This window comes from Carettochelys insculpta, chromosome 5, assembly GCF_033958435.1.
Source record: "Carettochelys insculpta isolate YL-2023 chromosome 5, ASM3395843v1, whole genome shotgun sequence".
NCBI classification, from domain to species: domain Eukaryota; kingdom Metazoa; phylum Chordata; order Testudines; family Carettochelyidae; genus Carettochelys; species Carettochelys insculpta.
The window spans coordinates 63,640,476-63,659,250 of NC_134141.1; the positions used below are offsets into that span (position 1 = coordinate 63,640,476).

General features: G+C 42.7%; 1 protein-coding gene across 3 annotated transcripts in view; it reads right to left on the minus strand.

The window, feature by feature from the left end:
- The window catches only part of CAMK4 (calcium/calmodulin dependent protein kinase IV), a 280,889-nt gene that overhangs the window by 159,801 nt on the left and 102,313 nt on the right, over window positions 1-18,775 (minus strand). For all 3 annotated transcript variants that reach the window (XM_074995233.1, XM_074995232.1, XM_074995234.1), the window contains exon 2: window positions 14,598-14,676. In XM_074995233.1, coding sequence (XP_074851334.1) covers window positions 14,598-14,676 — 79 coding nt within the window. The remainder of the gene's footprint in view (window positions 1-14,597; window positions 14,677-18,775) is intronic.

An 18,775-nucleotide genomic window follows, 5' to 3' on the forward strand; every position in this document is an offset into this window, starting at 1 on the left:
CAAACCACTGCAACACATTATTAAAGACCTACAACCTACCCTTAATCAGGATGCCACACTCCAGAAGGCCCTAAGCGACAGACCTGTTCTCTCCTACAGACAATCTCCCAACCTTATGAGGATTCTCACCAACAATCAATCACACTCTATACCACAGGAACTTTCCTGGAACTTTTCCTTGCAACAAAGCCCGTAGCCAACTTTGTCCACATATCTATTCTGCAGATACCATCACTGGACCTAAACATGTTACTCAGAGAATCATGGGCACATTCTCATGTTCCTCAACTAACATCATATATGCCATCATGTGCCAACAATGCACAGATGCTTTGTATATTGGACAGACTTTGAACTCTCTTAGACAAAGAATTAATTGGCACAAAACAGACATAAAACACTTCTGATTCAGAAACCCTTCAGTCAGCACTTTAATGGAGTGGGCCATTCTGTTAATGACCTGAAGGTTTGCGTCTTAGTGAAGAGGAATTTTCACAACAGATTGGAAAGAGAGGCTGCTGAACTCTCCTTTATATTCAAATTCAACACATTAACATGTGGTTTGAACCAGGATGTGAATTTTCTAGGTCATTATAGGGGTTCTTTTGCATACTTGGCTTAATCTAATTCTTGACTGCCGCACCCCCTTCTGCCTCTCTATTCTCTGATTTGCTCACCTTGATAACATTTTTCTGATTTGTCAACCTTGATTACTACTTTTGGTTCTCTGTGCCTTAAATATTGAGTCTGTTCTGGTCTGGCTATGGTCTGAAGAAGTGGGTCTGTCCCATGAAAGCTCATCACCAAATAAATTATTTTGTTAAAGTGCTACTGGACTGCTTTTTTGTTTTGATAGTATATAGACTAGCACAGCTTTCTCTCAGTTACTGCTGACTGGTGATGGTTTTAGGTCTGTAGCCTACTCTACCAATATACTGTATCTACCGCTCTACAGAGGGAAGAAAGTCAAACAGAGGAGCCCCTGCCCAATAAGCTTCAGTAGAAGAGTATCAGAGGGGTAACTGTGTTAGTCTGCATCTGTAAAAACAAGTCCTGTGGCACCTTATAGACTAACAGATCTGTTGGACCGTAAGGTTTTTTTTTTGTGGGCAAAGACCCGCTTCATCAGATGCACACTTCTGACAAGTTAGGCCTTTGCTCACTAAAGTTTATGCTCCAATAGATCTGTTAGTCTAAAAAGTGCCACAGGACTTCTGGTTGTTTCTTTAGTAGAAAGGCACAGCAGAATGGGTGAGGTACTTTATTACCTCAAATAATTATTTAGTACTTTAATGCCACTCAAAACAGAGATGCCTTCAGACGTATTATGAAGAATGGAAAGAGCAGAGGGATGGTCCCTTACTTGGAGGCTGCTCAAAGCATAGCTGCCAGGGTGAAAGGAGACATGGAGCTGGACATGGGAGATGGACACAAAAGAGAAGCTGAGGAGGAAACACAGGATACGTGCGTGACATGTAGAGGTGATGAAATCACAGATGGAGACAGATGTAGCTATTTTAAGGGGGATTAATGTCATAAGACCCCTAAACTAGGTCTGGTGTTGCCATCTGTATAGGGTTATACTATGCAGGCATGACACACTACCTAGTACAAATGGAGCCTAGAGCTGGGAGGCACCTTGAGGTACTACTATGACACAGATAAATAAAAGCAATAGCTTAGACCCCGGAACAAGATGTCAACAGAAACTGTGAAGCCAGTCTACTGTATATATTACAGGCTACTCTTGAGACTACCATACATGATAGCCTCAAGAGTAGTCTGTGCAGGGGTGGGGAATTTCCCTGACAAATCCCACATCCCCCATTTAGGCAAAAATGTCTGGCAGGATATTTTTGCATAAATGTGGGATGCAGGACTTATCAGGAAAATCTGGGACTGATCCACGTATCGTGGGATGTCTGGTAACCCTATTTATGCTCCAGTGATAAAGACTGATTGATTACACGTGGTTGTCATGGCAACCACAGACTTATGAGATCTCTTGCCTTGTGTCTACATGAGCCCCTTCCTTTTGGAAGGGGCGTGCTAATAAGCGGGTTCAAAAGTTGCATGAATATGCAGCACCTCATTAGCATAATGGCGGCTGCAGCGATTCGAAAGCGCAGCTGTCAAGTCACGCGCCACCTGTGGAGACGGGCCCTTCTGAAAGGATCCCCCAGTTTTCAAAAGCCCCACCAGATAGGAAGAAGGGGCTTTCAAAAACTGGGGGGGTCCTTCTGGAAGGTCCCCATCTCCACAGGCGGCATGTGATTCGAAAAGCCGCACTTTTGAATCGCTACGGCTGCCATTATGCTAATGAGGTGCTCCACATTGATGGCAGCACCTCATCAGCATCTTTCAAACCCGCTCATTAACAGGCCCCTTCTGAAAGGAAGGGGCTCGTGTAGACCCAGCCTTACTATTTAAGTGATACATACGAGTATTTTTACACATGTGCGCAAGCATTCATTCACATGTACACTCTTCAGCCTCTTACTTTTCCTAAGCTCAGATGAAAATCTGAAAAACCTTTGCTACATACAGGAGCTTTTTCTTTGGCAATATTGAAACCAGCCCTCCCGTTCTCATGCAGAGGCAGTGCCACACCTTCAGCCATGCTGAGCTATGCTAGTGGAGCATCAGTACTCTACTCCACCAGAGCAGGCTCCTGATGCTGGGGTGGGGAAGTGGAGAGTAGAAAACGGGCTTTGCTACCCAAGGATTCCCCACCCCCAATAAGGGGAATTCTCTGTTACCTCATTAGGGAAGGCAGACCCCAGACTCTAGCACACTGCTGCTGAATGTTATAAATGGAGATCAGGAGTTTAACTAAATTAAAGCTTAAGAAACACAGCAGCAGCATATTTAACATCTTGTTTGAATAGATACAGACATCTCCCAAACTTTTGCAACAAGTCTCATTCTCAATTTCCAAGTCCTGTTACACTGAACAGATTACAGGCTACTCAAAACTCAAAGGCATTAGAAGTTAGTACTACCAATTACAAGCTATTTTATGACTACATACTCATCTCCTTGCTATTGTAGATGAACAAGAAAAACAAACCTTATAGGTCAAATTATATTCCCAGGTCTTCACACACAGATCTCCTTTCTTTCATATGGCAGGGATCATGGCCATCTTTGTTAGCATATCACCCCCTCTGGATGATGCACATGCCTATTCGCATGCTCTGTGCAAGGAGTGGGAACTGGGAGGGTTGAGGGCAAAGGGAACAAACACTGATTTCCCTCAAGCCTCTTGGAAATTATACAGAAGAGAGAATACAACCTGAGGCATAGCCGACCCTGTGATTCCCAGAGACAGCTACTGCTTGAGGGCATCCACTGGGTCTGAAGCCAAGCACCACAACCTTTTCCAAAGTTTGGGGTAGGGGCAAGAGGCAAAATCTTTTAAATTTTAGACCTCAATGAGAAATGCTGCCTGACTGAGGAAGAATCATAAACACTGATGCAAAACAGCAGCTATGCTAGTCGAATCGGATCGTTTGGATAATCATCTGGGACTCTGTGGCCAAATCCTCAAAGGCATTTAGGCTCCTAATGGATAACAACAGCCTAAGTACCTGTGAGAAACTAGATTTCTTGGCCTCAGTTTTGGTTCTGTAAAATATGGATAGCAGCATTGCTCTCCTCACTAAGGTGCTGTAAAAAAACATTAAAGTTTATGAAACACTCAGATATCACAGCAATGGAAGCTACACAAGCACTTCATAGATATAAACAACAATCAAGCCTTCATAATAAAATATACATAGGATTAACTTTTCCAGTGTGCAAATCAACAGGATCTTTGGCTTCTTACTTGTCTGAGCCTTAAGCAATTTGGGACAGCTTCTTCCTCAATGTTACTGAAAGCTACATTGTAGCACTCTCTTAACTTCAGGCCACGGTTTAGTCTTTTGCAGTGACACTAAAATCGAACACCTATTATATTTAAAACATTTTTAAAAAGCTCTGTTTTAATTGTTGTTTTCTTACTGTGATTTTACTAGTAGGAATGAAATGCACTTAGAAGAAACAAAAGAGTTAGTTAAAATAAAGCTAAAAAGGCTAAGATCATTAACTATCCTGTAGGTAAAACTTAGAACGCTGCCATCATTAGCTACCATTAATGTCTTGCTTTGCATTCCTAAGACATTACCAGATTTTTTGAAATTTTTATGAACTCTGTGGTGAACTCTGAATCCTAATTTTCTTCAAAAAAAACCAAAACCTTATGAACCGAAACAGTTAGAACTCTGTTCAACATAATGAAAACAATCTTATTTATGTTATTTCTTGTTTTTTATTGAAATATATCCAGCTGGTTTTCACTGTATTTACATTTTCATATTAGCACTCCATTTCTTGGAACCCAGCCCACTTCAAGTTTCAAACATCTGCTAGAGAAATGAATGCAAAGCATAAAGATTTATATCCTTGAAATGGAACCATGGCTAGTTACAGCAGGAGTGCTTACACAGAATGGACTTGGAAGGGCTAAAGTTACCCTCTTCTCCTAAGAAGCACACAGCAGCTTGCTCAGAGGGGCGGTGAACTCAATACGACCATGTATGAGAGTCCGGTTTGGCTTTAGAAATATGCAAGAGAAACCAAAACCAAATTATTCCCAGTGGTATGGCAATATGGAAAGTAGCAAATACAGTGATATCCTAACTTACCCAATTCTCACAGTGCACTAGGAAATCTCATTCTCATTGCACCTGTACCTGTTACTGGCACAGGAATGTGGCCGTGACTGCCATTCACTTGGTAAACACATGAGGTGTCATGACATGCCCAACGGGAGGACTATGAGCTGGTGGTAGCTGTTGTTGTTCACAACAAACCTGAGGTAATTTCTGTGGGATGGTATAATCGCTATATTAAATAACATGTTCTTTAGGTCAAGGGCAACATAGAAGTCCTCTGAATCCAAAGAAGGTATGGTGAAAGCTAAAGAGACCATTCAGAACCTAAGTTTCTTCATGAACCTGTTGAGGTCTAGTATGGGCTTCAACCTGCCTTTAGCCTTCAGTATTAGGAAATATAGTAAAAACCCAATTATCTGACAATCATGACTGGCTGCCAGCTGCTGTGGGTTGGCTCTTCGGGGCTGGCTGCCCAGGGCCAGCTGCCAGCTGGCTCTTCAGGGCATAACCCTAACCCCTATGCCATGAGCCAGCTCTTTGGGGCTTGCTGCCAGCTGCCATGGGGCTGGGGACCAATTATTCAAGCCCCCGTCATCCGACATTCCATTTTAGGCTGTGTAGCCTTTGAAGAAGAGAGTCAAACCCTCGAAAGTGATGTCTGGAATGGAGTGCTGGACTTCACACAGCAGACCTGAGATCTGCAGCCAGGTTCCTTTTCTCATTCAATCAGCTCCATTCAGTGCAGCCTACAGTGAAGCTTAGGAAATGAGCTTGGCCTCCTCCAGCAGGGCCAAAAAGTCGGTATAGAATCCTGCAGCAGTAGCTGCACAAATGTTGCCATTGTCCCACAGGTATTATAGCAGTGGCCTGCTGACTAGAAATGCAAACCTGCAAACTGCCAGTAGAAGACCTCCCCTGGAAAGTTTGATGCATTTTGGCTGCTGATTCTCTGGGGAGTGACCCTAGCAGCCTGGGTGCTCACTTTGGTTGGCACCATGTGCGACCAGGGAATCTGATAGAGAATGCCAATATAAGAGCGTAAATAATGTGGAGTCCTGTTGCATCTTAAAGACGAACATATTTCTTTGGGCAAAACTTTTCACAAGCAATAACCCACTTTGTCAGCTCTGTAGGACTCAGGGCTTTTTTCCTCTGGCTAACTCCTCCTCCGCCTCCTCCCGGTCCTGAAACCCCAGCACAGGGGAGCCATGTGGAGAAGGCAGTGGCAAGGCACTACATGTAGAGAGTGAGGTAGGGTGTGTGAGGGGGTGGGAGGAGCAGCTTGAGGGCTTGGGGTTTAAATCTGAGGGCGGGTTGTGGCTGTGAGGGTCTGGCTCAAGGGGGTGGCTTAGGGACCGTGCAGGGATTTAAGCTGCAGGGGACGGAGGAGTGGGGGCCATCTTGGGGGCTGGCTCAGGGGGTGGGGCTGCTCAGGGTGCTTTGGGCCCCACTGGCAGTTGGCTTGGGCCTTGTACGGGGGGGCAGAAACAGCTCAGGCCCTAATCGGGGTGGCTCGTGCCCCACATGGGGAGCAGATAAGCCACAGTGGGGTGGTTTGGGGGCCCCCTGAGGGGTGGCTAAGCTGCCGGGGGCAGCTCGGGCCCTGCACAGGGGACGGCTTGGGCCCCACAGAGGGGGTGGTTAAGCTGCTGGGGAGCAGCTTGGGCCCTGCCAGGGGGAAGCTTAGGCCCCACATGGTGGGTGGGTAAACCGCTGGGGGGAGGAGCTGGTGCCCCACATGGGGTGGTTTGGGTCCCCCCAGGGAGCAGTTAAGCCTCCAGGGGGCAGCTTGGGTCCCACACAGCAGGCGATTAAGCCGCTGAGTGGCATCTTAGGCCCCACTGGGGGGGGGGGCAGTTAGGGCCCACACAGGGCAATTTGAGGTCCCTGGGGGGCCACTCCCTGGACACTCAGTAACAGATTTAAAAGTAGCAGTCCTAAGACACACAAATTTCAAAAATCAGATGGAGAGAGAAATCTCTGAGCTGCAATTTATTTGCAAATTAGACTCCATCAACCAAGGATTATACAGAGACTGGGAGTGGCTAGCCCCTTACAACAGCAGCTTCTCTGCTCTGGGTGTTAATATCTTCCCATTAGACTCTGACAATGGGCTACATCCCCGTCTGATCTGGCTTGTTTTTTCTTCTTTTGATAAATACTACTGATAATGGGCCATTTCTACCTTGCTGAATAGACCTTGTCAGCTCTGGCCCTCCCTTTTACTGGGACTCCACTCTTTAAATATCCCTCTGGAACTCCCGCCCCACACCCACTCATGCACCTGTTCTGCTTTAAGTGGTTTTACACATCTTCTGCATTATAATGTACGGTAGTACAATACATTGCAATGGAGATTACCTATAAAATGACAATGTACAACAGGACAATATATTTCAATGTTGAGATTTTGCCTGTTGTGAAGGATCGTCTGGAAATACAGACCAAAATAATCACTTTTCACTCTCTAGTGAACACAATGTAATATTCCAAAGTTATTTCTTAGTAAAAAATCATACTCACTAAGCTAAAATCAAAATCAGGTATTAATCTCACTTCAGAAGCAACATTATTTTAATTACTTTATTCTTTTACGAACTATGTATGTACAAAATTGTATTGTGATTCTCTGTATACCACTTATTTGGTAGAATTAAATTTTGTTTTAAAACCAAATTCTTTAGAAAGGAGAGTAGAATGCTTGAAGTCAGATTCCTTTCCTTTAAGAGGACAGGATAGAGTTAAACAATAGAAAGCCAAAGCTTCTTTCCATTATGCTCCATGAGCTCTTTATTCATAAAAAAAATTAATGAGATATTTTGCTCAATTTTCCAATGAACACATGTATAACAGCATGAATCACGAATTAATGACACTTGATGACACAGATAATTAAAAAGCAACACAGCAAGAAAAATAATGCCATCCATGAATACAATAGCTACTGCTACAGGCAAAGAGGTAATTAAAAAATCATTATTTGCCAACAACGACTACACAGGGGTATTTAGGATTCTAGTTTTCTTAGAAGGCAGTGGCAAAATTCTCTTCAGTCATTTCTTATTCTCAGAGTAAAGGGAAAACATATCTCAGATGCCATATTGTGGTGTTTGTTGACAAACTATGGCTTTTCAAACTGGCCAGTGAAACTATAATTTAGTGTTATACATTCTCATAGAGAAACACATAATATTTCTGTTTTCTTTTTTAAAAGTTGAAGATACTGCATATTTATACACTACAGCAGTCAAATCACTAAAATTATTTGTGATTAATCGTTCAGGTAACAAAATAGAATACCATTTGTTTAAACATTTTGAATGTTTGAAAGTATACAGTGCTCACATTTGCAGCTATTGGTGTAGTTAGCATTGCAAGGTATTTATAGGCCAAATATGCTATGCATTTGTATGCTGCTTCATGCTTTGGCCATCAGTCCAGAGGATATGCTTCCATGCTGATTATGCTTAATAAAAAATAATACATTAACCAATTTGTGACTGAACTCCTTGGGGCAGAATCATATGTTTCCTGTTCTGTTTTACCTATAATGTGTTATATATTTCACGTTATAGAAGTGTCAGATGATGACCCAGCTCATATTTGTTGTAAGAACACTTTCATGGCAGTTTTGAGGAAACACAAAGAAGGTAGCAATGGAAAACAGCTACAGCACTTGACCCAAGGCTTAAAAATCTGAAGGGTCTTCCGAAATCTGAGAGGGAAGAGATGTGCAGCATGCTTTCAGAAATCTTAGAAGAACAATAGTCTGATGAGGAAACTACAAAACCTGAACTACCACCAAAAAGAAACCTTCTGCTGGTGACACTGGATGAAAATGAGCCTGCATTGTTCTACACCACTCTCAATCATCATCAAACAGAACCCGTCAGCATGGACACATGTTCTCTAGAATGGTGGTTGAACCATGAAGGGACACATGAATCTGGCATATAAATTCCTTGCTATTACAACAGTGCCATGCGAATCCCTGCTCTCACTTTCAGGAAGTGAGAAGAACAAGGAAGGAACAAGAACCAGACAGCATTAGCTCTTAATGAAAACAAACTTGTTTGGCTGAGTGATTGACATAACAAGTAGTAAGACTTGTGGGCTTTATAAGTTTTAAAATGTAAGTTTAGCTTTCTTTTGAGCACAATTATGTACCAAAAAAATCTACATTGGTAAGTAGAACTTTCACAATGAGGAGATTGCACTACAGGTATATGTATATGTATGAGGTGAACTGCAAAATACTACTTATTATTTTTACGGGGTAACTAAATATTTGTAATATGAATAATATGCAGTGAACACTGTATATTTTGTATCCAGTATTGCATCCAAATTATGTAATACATTTCATATTGGTATTCTATTGTTTAAAAGTGTGATTAAGTGATTTTTTTTAAAATCACAATTAATTTTTGAGTTCATTGTGTGAGCTAACTGCAATTAATCAGCAGCCCTATAACACACTATGTTTAAAATAATATTTAGTTTGCAAGTTCGAGTCCTTCAAGATTAGGAAATCCATGAAGTAAGGTTGCCCTTGTAAACTTAGCTCTGCCTTCTTGTGAGGATTATATGCATTATGATTTGGGCTGATCAAAATCTTTCCAGAAAAATCCTTTGGTTGAAAATTAGCTTTTAAACTTAGTTTTGTTTTGTTGCTTTTTTTATTAAAGAAATCAGTCCAATCCCCCAATCAGATAGTGTTTGATTTTGAAAAGTTGTTGTGGTTCCTCAAGGCAGCTGTAGGTCAGGTTGCAGCTTTCAGCTTCAGGTGGTTCATGCCCAGATTTCCCACCTGGGCTAGTTCTGTGATGGAATGAACCATGGCAGCCCCACAAGAGGAGAGACTGGGGTGCTTCATGAGAGATGTAGTCTGGATAGGGAGCATGGGCTCAAGAGGAGAACTGGGGCATGAGCCACCTGAACTACAACTGCATGAAGTTCCTTGGCAACATTCCTGAATCAAACCTCTCAGTTTGCAGCCAAAAGATTTTATTTTTCTTTTGGAGAGGTGGAAAAATATTTTGTAACCTGTTCTAACTATGATTCTCACTCAGCTTCACAAACAAACAAACAATTTATTTTCACAACACCCTGAGAGGTAGGAAGGATGTTCAAAGTTGGGAAACTGAGATTAAGGCCACAATTTTCTGAAGTATCGACTGTGTATGAGTGACTATTTGAGACATGCAGGATCTGATTTTTCAGAACATGTAGCGTTCTTATAGCACAACAGATATTCAGTGCACTGGAAAAACTAACTTATCCTCGCAACACCCTTACGAGGTAGGTGGGCATATATTATCATTCCCATTTTATAGCTTGGAAAACATAAAGGTAAAGTGACTTGCCCACTGCTACACTGTAAATCAGCCAGTGACATAGCCAGAATTGGAATCACAACAGCCTAGAAATACTGCTCCAGACTATATTGCCTTACTGTCAGAAATGCTGATTATCCTCAGCATCCATGACTTCAGCTACAGCAATTAATGCTCAGCATGATCATGTGGGGAACTCATGTACAGTTTATGAATTGTGGTTGATATTGGGAACTCTGAAAATTTGCAATCCAACAAAGAAACAGAATGCAGAGCTTGTTTGGCAGCCCTGTGTCCATGATGAGCTAAAACCTACAGAAGGTAATGAGAAAATTCTTGCTGCTGACGCAGAGCTAATGGCAGAGGGTCATTAAAATAATATAAAAAACTTCATCTACAGTTTCCAGAACCACTCTAACCAGCTACGTTGCTAAGGAATTAAGGTATAAATTTAACAAACGTCACAAAAATGCTTAAGGGGACAAATTTTCAACCATAATGCTGTATTTTGGACAAAGAGATAGCTACCACCTAAAATCAGTTTTTCAAATCTGAACTCCAGGGGAAAGATAACTAAACAACCGATATCCTGGTGGGGGACTCTGATCCTAAGAATGTGAAGAGTGTCACTTTACAAAAGGAGATAAAAGATAATAAAAGACTGGGTCTTTCATCAGCCATTCTGGGAGAGAGAAGAAGGAAACTGGCTGAACAGGTGAAGAGACCCCATGTTTCAGAGAAATCGTGTATAGTAGAGGAGGGTCTGGACTCCTTACTGGACTCTGAGTTAAGCCCAAACTAAAATCAAGAGTAGTGTGGAAACTGTTACGGGGAAATGCATATAGAAGTGTTACTCTTCTGTCTACACCTGTGTATTTTTATGCTAACTGAAGCAAAGAGTAATTTGCCTCTAGAAAACACACATTTGCAAAGTTATGAGCTATATCTGTTAACAACCACTGTTTTTTTTTTCTTTCCATTCCTCTTTCTGCTGCCCTGTGAAATGTCGCTGGGGGGTGGCTAGAAAGTGAAAAGACACCTAATCCTACTTCTCCCATCTTTTCTTTCTATGTTTGTGTGTTCCCAGCTGCTAACTTATGACCAAATAGTTTCAGCATAGGACTGTGATGTCTTTTCCTGTAGGACCACGTGTCAAAGAGGGAAAACCAGCCACAGTCTGTGCCTCTCTTGCCCCCGACCCCTCCCATTTCATCACACCTTCACTTCCCCCTCTGGATTCCATTTGCCTACCACAGTCCTCTCAGTTATAATTCTTGTTCTTAAGTTTTGATTTCAAACATCCAAACCGAACAAAACTCTAATGGCACATTTAATTATAGGAAAATATTATTTGAAAAATACTTAATTACCCTTCCGACTGAGTTCCTCTGGTGAAAGACCAGGCCGAGTTTACTGTTAGGAAAGCACTTAGCAAATTGTTCATTCTACTGTGGTTATAATTTGCCCAAACTGGAACAGATCTATAGTAGTTCATCAAACACAGGTACAGACAGCTGTACATTATCATAGTATGGCCTTGATTTTCTGCTCAATTAACCAAATGAGCCCAACTATATAATACCACCTGTTCTCAGTAACAGGGGCATGTCTTCCTACTCTATTAATTACACTGGAATTTCCTTCAGTTACCTGAACTTACTCTGTGTTAACCACAATACTCAGATAAGCAAGGCTGTACTGAATCTAGACAGCCTTGTCATTCAGTGACATATGCTTCACTTCCTGTTATGAAATCGGTGTAACATACTTAGACTCCTACAAGGCATTTGATCTGCTAGTGCATGACATTTTGATTAAAAAGTAAAATTATATAACAGACTATGGAACACATTAAATGGAATAAAAACTGGCTGACAGGTCTTGAAATCTCATTATAAATAGGGAACCCTTATAGAGTTGATGTGTTTCTAGCTGGGTTCTCAAGGGTCCGTTCCTGAGCCCACATGTTAACATTTTAACAAATGATCTGGAAGAAAACATAAAATCATCCCTGACAAAGTTTGCAAATGACACAAAAATCAGGATAAATAATGAGGAGGACACGTCACTGACACCGCCGTACCTAAAGTTTGCGAATTCAAGTATTCGTCAGCGGCCACTTGTGGCCACTTCCCTGGGGCTCCAGGACAGGGAACGCCGCCAACCACAGCTTCCTCCCAGGGCCCCGGGCAAGGAGTGTCGGCAACCAAGCTCCAGGAAGTAACAGCTGCCACCCAGCATTCGTGACATTCAACATTGCGAGGGTTCTCAACATGGAACCCTCACGAATGTTGAGGCCCTACTGTATGTTCTGGATACTTTAGTTCATTGGGCACAAGCAAGCCAATATGCGTTTTAACATGGCTAAATGTAAAAGTATACTTGGGATGTCATTAGTTAACTGGTTAACCAGTAAGCCTCACATTAAATGGATGAGACTTACAGATTATAGTTAATCAGTAGAGGCTGGAATAGCCCTTCTCCCCATCGCAGGGCCCACTGCAGGTGTGGGAGCACTCCAGCCCAGCCAGAGCAGGCCTGATCCACACTGAGTCCAGCCCAGGATCCCTGTGAGCCAGGGTGCTCCAGAACAGTCCCTGTCCATAGCAGGGCACAGAGGCAGGTGTGTTTCCTCAGCCTGGCTATGACAGGCAGGGTGGGGTGCTGGCTGGAGTGGCTCCCCCCTACGTTACCCCGCCTCCATTTAATCAGTTCAGTGGCTAAATTTAACATTTAACCGATTTAACTAAACAAACGGTATTTTACATCCCTAATACACCTTGGAACAACAAATTGAGACCATACTTACAAGATAGGGGACTCTATCTGGGGCAACTGTGACTCTAAAAAGGATTTGGGGGTTGTGGTGAATAATCAGCTGAACATGAGCTCCTAGTAAGACGCCTCAATGAAGGGACTAGTGCAATCCATGGATGCATAAACTGGGGAACCTCAAGAACGCTAGAGAGGCTATTTTATCGCTGTATTTGACACTGGTGCAACCACTACTGGAATGCTGTATCCCATTGTCGGGTCCAAAATTCAAGAAGGGTGCAGAAAAACTGGAGAGCATTCAGAGAAGAGCCACAAGAATGAGTAAAGCATTAGAACACTTGATTTGTAGTGATAGATTCAAGCAGCTCAGTCTCCTTAGCTTACTTAGAGACAGTTATGGAGTGGCTTGATTACAGCCTACACAGGGTGACAATATGTGATAGTGGTTCTTCAATCTAGCAGAGAAAGAAATTATATAACGCAACGGCTAGAAGATGAAGCCTGACAAATTCAGACAGGAAATATGGTATACATTTTTAACAGTGAGGTAATTAACCACAGAACATTTGCCAAGGGTCACACTGGTTTCTCTACCACTGGTCGTTTTAAAATCACAATTGAATGCTTTTTCTTCTAAAATACATGCTCTAGGAATTATCTGGGGACCTCTCTAATCTCTGCTATACAGGAGATAAGACTAGCTCGGTGGTTCTCCCACCGTAAGTTGGAACCCCAAAGTGGGTCGTGAGTCCACTCTAATGGGGTTGCAACAGCCAGGATTGGATTTGCTTTCTCCAAGATCTGAAGCTGAACTCCACTCCAACCCAGGATGGCAGGGCTCAAGCTGTCTCTCCCAACACCAGGGGCTGTGCAGTAATTTTGTTATCAGAAGGAGGTTGCATTGCAATTAAGTTTGAGAACAGCTGGACTAATCCCATTCCCTCTGGCCTTGGAGTCTATCAGGCTATTATTTTTCTCAACTGTTATGAGTGTTTTAAACATTTCATGCACTTTCTGCACCCAGAAGACCTGCCAGGAGATGCTGTTCTGAACATACTACCTGTCAAATACAAATAATAAATGGTGCCTAATATTAACCTGTCAATCATATAAATGATTGAATTGGTAGAGACACTGAACAAATGTAATAGTTTTTTTTAAATTATGCCATTTGTTTGTTTTCTGCATTTCAGAGGAAGAATCACAAAAAAAATTACATGAGCGATTGTTTGTTTTTAAATTGTTAAGAAAATGTGAAAATGTAGGGGCTAAACTAGTGAAACTTGAAGACCCATTTTTCCATAAAAAGGAAACAGCACAAGGAGTGGCAATACAACCTCTTCAAACAACTGCCATTGTCCCCTGTGAGTATGCCCAACAGAGGCTGAAGGACTGCTTCTAGTTTCATTTCTGTGCCATTTTAGACTTTGGCCTGTTTTCAAAGACTACAAATTAGTGTCAACCTTGTGTCCTGCACTGAGACCACCACTTAATTTAGCATGTTTTCACCAACAACTTACCTAATGTTATGTTGCCATTCTAGCCCATGAACAAAATTAACGTTCCTGAAATCCCTCAGTCTCTTTTTTCAAGCCTTATAATTTTTCTTCCTCTTCTCTTGGCCCCCTAGTACTTTGCCTCTCTGCTTAAGGTCCCCCCACACTCTTACCAGTCTTCAGAGTGCAGGCCTTACACCAAACCCCTTTAAGTATTGGGAGCAGAAGAGACCCTGCTGCTGGAGAGATGGCTCTCAGAGGTGAGTGAATAAGGTACAAATTCATTACCAAGCCTATCAATACAATTCTGTAACAACCAAAATGCAACTTACAGTTTTCTTCAACATTTTGACGGCATAAGGCTTCTGGGTTCCTTTCTGCCTGCATCGGTAGACGATGGAGGTAGCGCCACTAAACGAAAAAGATAGATATTATTGACGTCTATTGAATATACTGTGGAACCTGGACGTTGCACAGAAAACATATAAAACTGCTGGAGTGCTTCCACACACGCAGCCTGAGGTCAATACTGCACATTCGATGGCAGGACAGAGTTACGAACCTGGAAGTCCTGGACAGAGCAGGAACCACGAGCATCGAAGCCATGATTTTGAAAGCCCAGCTTTGCTGGACAGGGCACGTCATATGAACGGAAGAGTCAAGAATCCCTAAGCAACTTCTCTACGGTGAACTCTCCCAGGGCAAAAGGAATCAAGGTAGGCCTTGCAAGAGGTATAAAGACTGCGTGTAAGCCAACATTGCTCATGCTGGTTTAAAAACAGATCAGCTAGAGCAGCATGCAAAAGACCTAATAGGCTGACGTGCTCTCGTATGACATGCGTATGACAACTTTGAAGAGCAGCGACGCGTATGCCTCATTGATGCTCATGAGAGGAAGAAAGCAACAGCAGCAGCCGCACCAACAGAGCCAAGACAATTCCCTTGTCCCCACTGTGAACGCCCATGTCATTCAAAGCTTGGACTCCTCAGCCACATGCAAGTCCACAACTCATGAGCCTGTGCAAGCTCAAGATGTCATCGTCGGGCACGACGGACTACCTACCTAGGCATGACTGCCTATTTCCAGCAGGAGACTTTTAGTACCTTGCAGAGCAAAGGACTAAAATATAAACTGCTACATTCTCACCTGTTTCAGTGCTCAGGTTCACTGAAGCTAGAGGACAAAGACATAATTTCACTGCCCCTCAAATTCTGGGAAAAGTCAAAACTTGATACTGCTCCAAATGCAGCTAAGAGCAGCTTCAGGTATGTCCTAATTTTCATTAGCCATTCCTTTGAGCTGTTCTGCCTGTGCAAATAGCCACATCTCAGTGCAGTTCAATTACATCTTTTTCCAATATGCCCTAAAACTCTCCCTATGCAAGGGGGAAGAAGAGATCATGAAGCATATGCTGAGGGGGAACCTTTTAGGACAACAATAACTTCTCTCTGCAGCTATAGTGGCACAAAAGGGACTTACAAAGGCTCAGGCTCTAGACCGGTGTATCTTGCCCTTTAAGATGTTTACAAAGGGGAAAAGATTACTGGGCTAGTATCCACTTAACCACCTGGTTAATCATGACAAACCCACTTGCGTGCAGACACTGCCGCAAGAAGACATTCAGTACAAACAGAAGCATAAGAGGCTTTCAGTTAAATCAATTAGGGTCATACCTATTTACCCCAGAGCAGAATTTGATCTTCATTTATCGTCGGGCTAGAGCACCAGTAATATGCTCAAATTAACGTGTTCCATATGCTATTGCCAGGAAAGGAGCTGTACTCTAACCTTTGTGTAGAGGCAGAAAAGACCCTTGGGACAGTTTTAGAGGTTCTGAGGAGTTCAGTTAACCTGTCATTTAATCATTTTTTCGCTTTAGCATTCGAATTTCTTGGTGCCAACATAAGTCAGAAGCACCAAAATACTGATCGTCAGTACTGGTTCTTGTGACATACCTTGACTGATTAGAAGCAAGAATTACTTGCAACTTTACCAGAAAGATTGATCTCATGAGATTTCCATTATCAAACCTATTGTGTCTTCGCATTTATAGAATCATAGGTTTTAAAGCTAAAAAGGATCCACTATGATCATCTCCTTAAATTGCCTGCATAATGTCCTCCCAAATTAAAGCCAGCTAATTACCATACTACATGGCATTTCTTCCTTACTATACAGAGAGCATGATCCAGCCCATCTGAGAAAGACATCCCCATGACTGGTCAGTTCAGAAAAAGTTTAAATAGGTAATTGCTTCACAGCTCACTCTTGTGAAGTTTGCCCAGTTCTGCACACTATGTACAATCGAGGTACTAGATTTTTGGAATACTAAAATGAATATTTTATAATTTGTAAAACATATTGATAAATGCGTAGGAGTTTTCTAACCTCCAAAAATTTCAGAATCGCTAAATATATTTAACCATTCTACATGACAGAAAAAATAACCAGAATAAAGAAAAAAACAAAAAACAAAAAACCAACAACAACCACCCTCTAAGTAAAAAGAGTTAGTCCATGAGAAAATGTTGCTATAACACAGGTTATACAAACTTTTTACATTGGACCCCACTTTTCATCCCTGAAATTAGCAGGGCCCACAAATCTGAAGAGGACAACAGGAGGGGATGAAGAGGGAGTGCTCGGGAAGGGGATGCTGGAAGTCTCCAGTGGTCCCCCAGAGGGGGAGGGACACTCAAGGAGAAGATCCCAGGAGGGCATGCAGGGGACTTGAGGCGTGCCCCTAATTGGGATGGGAACATGGGGGATGGTAACTTGAAGGGAGGAGGAATGCTCAGGGGGACAGGGAGGAAGACTCCAGAGGCTCACCTGCATCACCACCTCCATCTTGTAGGTATTGCCCTTGCTGCTCTACTGTCCATGGAACTTGGTGCCGCCGTAAAGCAGGGAGGTGGTGATCCCAGGCTATGCCATGTGTGGGCGGGATAGTTCATTCCCCCACCAGTGCAGCAGCACTTGCTCCACACCAGCACCTCAGGGGGCAGGGGTTATTCCGGGCACCAGTATGTTGTGAGGACCAGACTGGCTACCTTAACCAGCCAGTATCTCGCTGGCTGCCCCCATCATCTCATGTGGGGCCTCCCAGTGACGCCTCCAAACATTCTGATTGGCCCAGAGGGTGCTGCAGTGGGCGGAGCACCACTCCCATTGGTCACTGCACTCCCTTAGCAACAGTGGAGGCCATGGGGGAGGGAGAGGAGGCAATGGATGCTGGGGTGGGGGCGGCTTAGGGAGCCACCACAGGTCACAGGGAGGCAGTGGAAGCCATGGAGAAGGGGAGGCTGATCACATTGTACCCCCTTTACAAAATTTTGCTCCCCTCACTTTGTCCCACTGACATTGCCCTACTCCCATCTGTCTGGTAACGAGGGCCAGTGAATACAAGCATGCGGCTGGTGTGTAACAATCATTTTGCTAAAATCAGGGAGCTGAGCCGGAGCTGCTCAACACACAAACCACGTGCGTTTGTTTGCTGGCTGTCAGTGCATAGGCTGTGAGCCACAGCAGCAGAGCATGTAAAGGACCAGGGTTACAGAGAAAGTGGTGACAATTCTCTGTTCTGGATTGCACACCCAAATAGGACAATATCACCTAAATGTAAAAGTGCTTTCAGAACAAAAATGCTTGCTACTTACACAATAAGTTAATTTCACCAAAAATAGGGACAACTGGTGGGATGCATCATTACTCACTCATTGTGAATGTGGACAAGCAACTAGGAAAAGGGGGTTTTATCCTGCAATGGAGCTATAATTTTGTTGTAATTGGAATGACTTGGGCATGTGGGAAAATATAATAATCAGTTGTCAGACTCAATGATTTTGCTGTTTACATTATTTAAGCTTTCACACAAACTTTAAAAATACAATCAATGGGAAAATCAGATGACTTACTTGTATATGTGCTGATACTATTTTACAATTTAACCTGAAATCTCTCTTAAAGCATTCAAACATACAAATAAAGCTCCCTTTTCCATGCCATAGTTGTATGTATATAACTTGGGTTTCGTTGAATATTTTTGTTCATATGTTGTACGTGAGTATTAGGGTTTTTTTCAGCTACATGTTGGAGTCTTTTGAAATTGCGGAAATGTAAACCAAGTGGACTAGCAGAAATGATCATTTGCACGTTCTTTTAACTTTATGTACACACAGCATATGTAGACTTGGATGAAGTTATTACAGATGGTCGTGTTTTTACAGCAGCAAACACTATGGAGTCCTGGTCCATGATTTGGACTCCTGGGTGTTATAGCATTATGAATAAATAAATAAATAAATAAATAAAGCATGCATATGAAGAGAGATGAATTAAGGGCTGATTGTCACGATGGTGACTGGTAGATACTAGGAATTGAATCCAGACACTGCAGAGCTAAAACCCTGAATTTCTGAAGCTTGAGCCTGGCTTCCCAGCTGGAGCCTATAACAGACATGCAATCTGTGATTCAAGCACTGAGGGATGCATACAACACACCTTGACCAA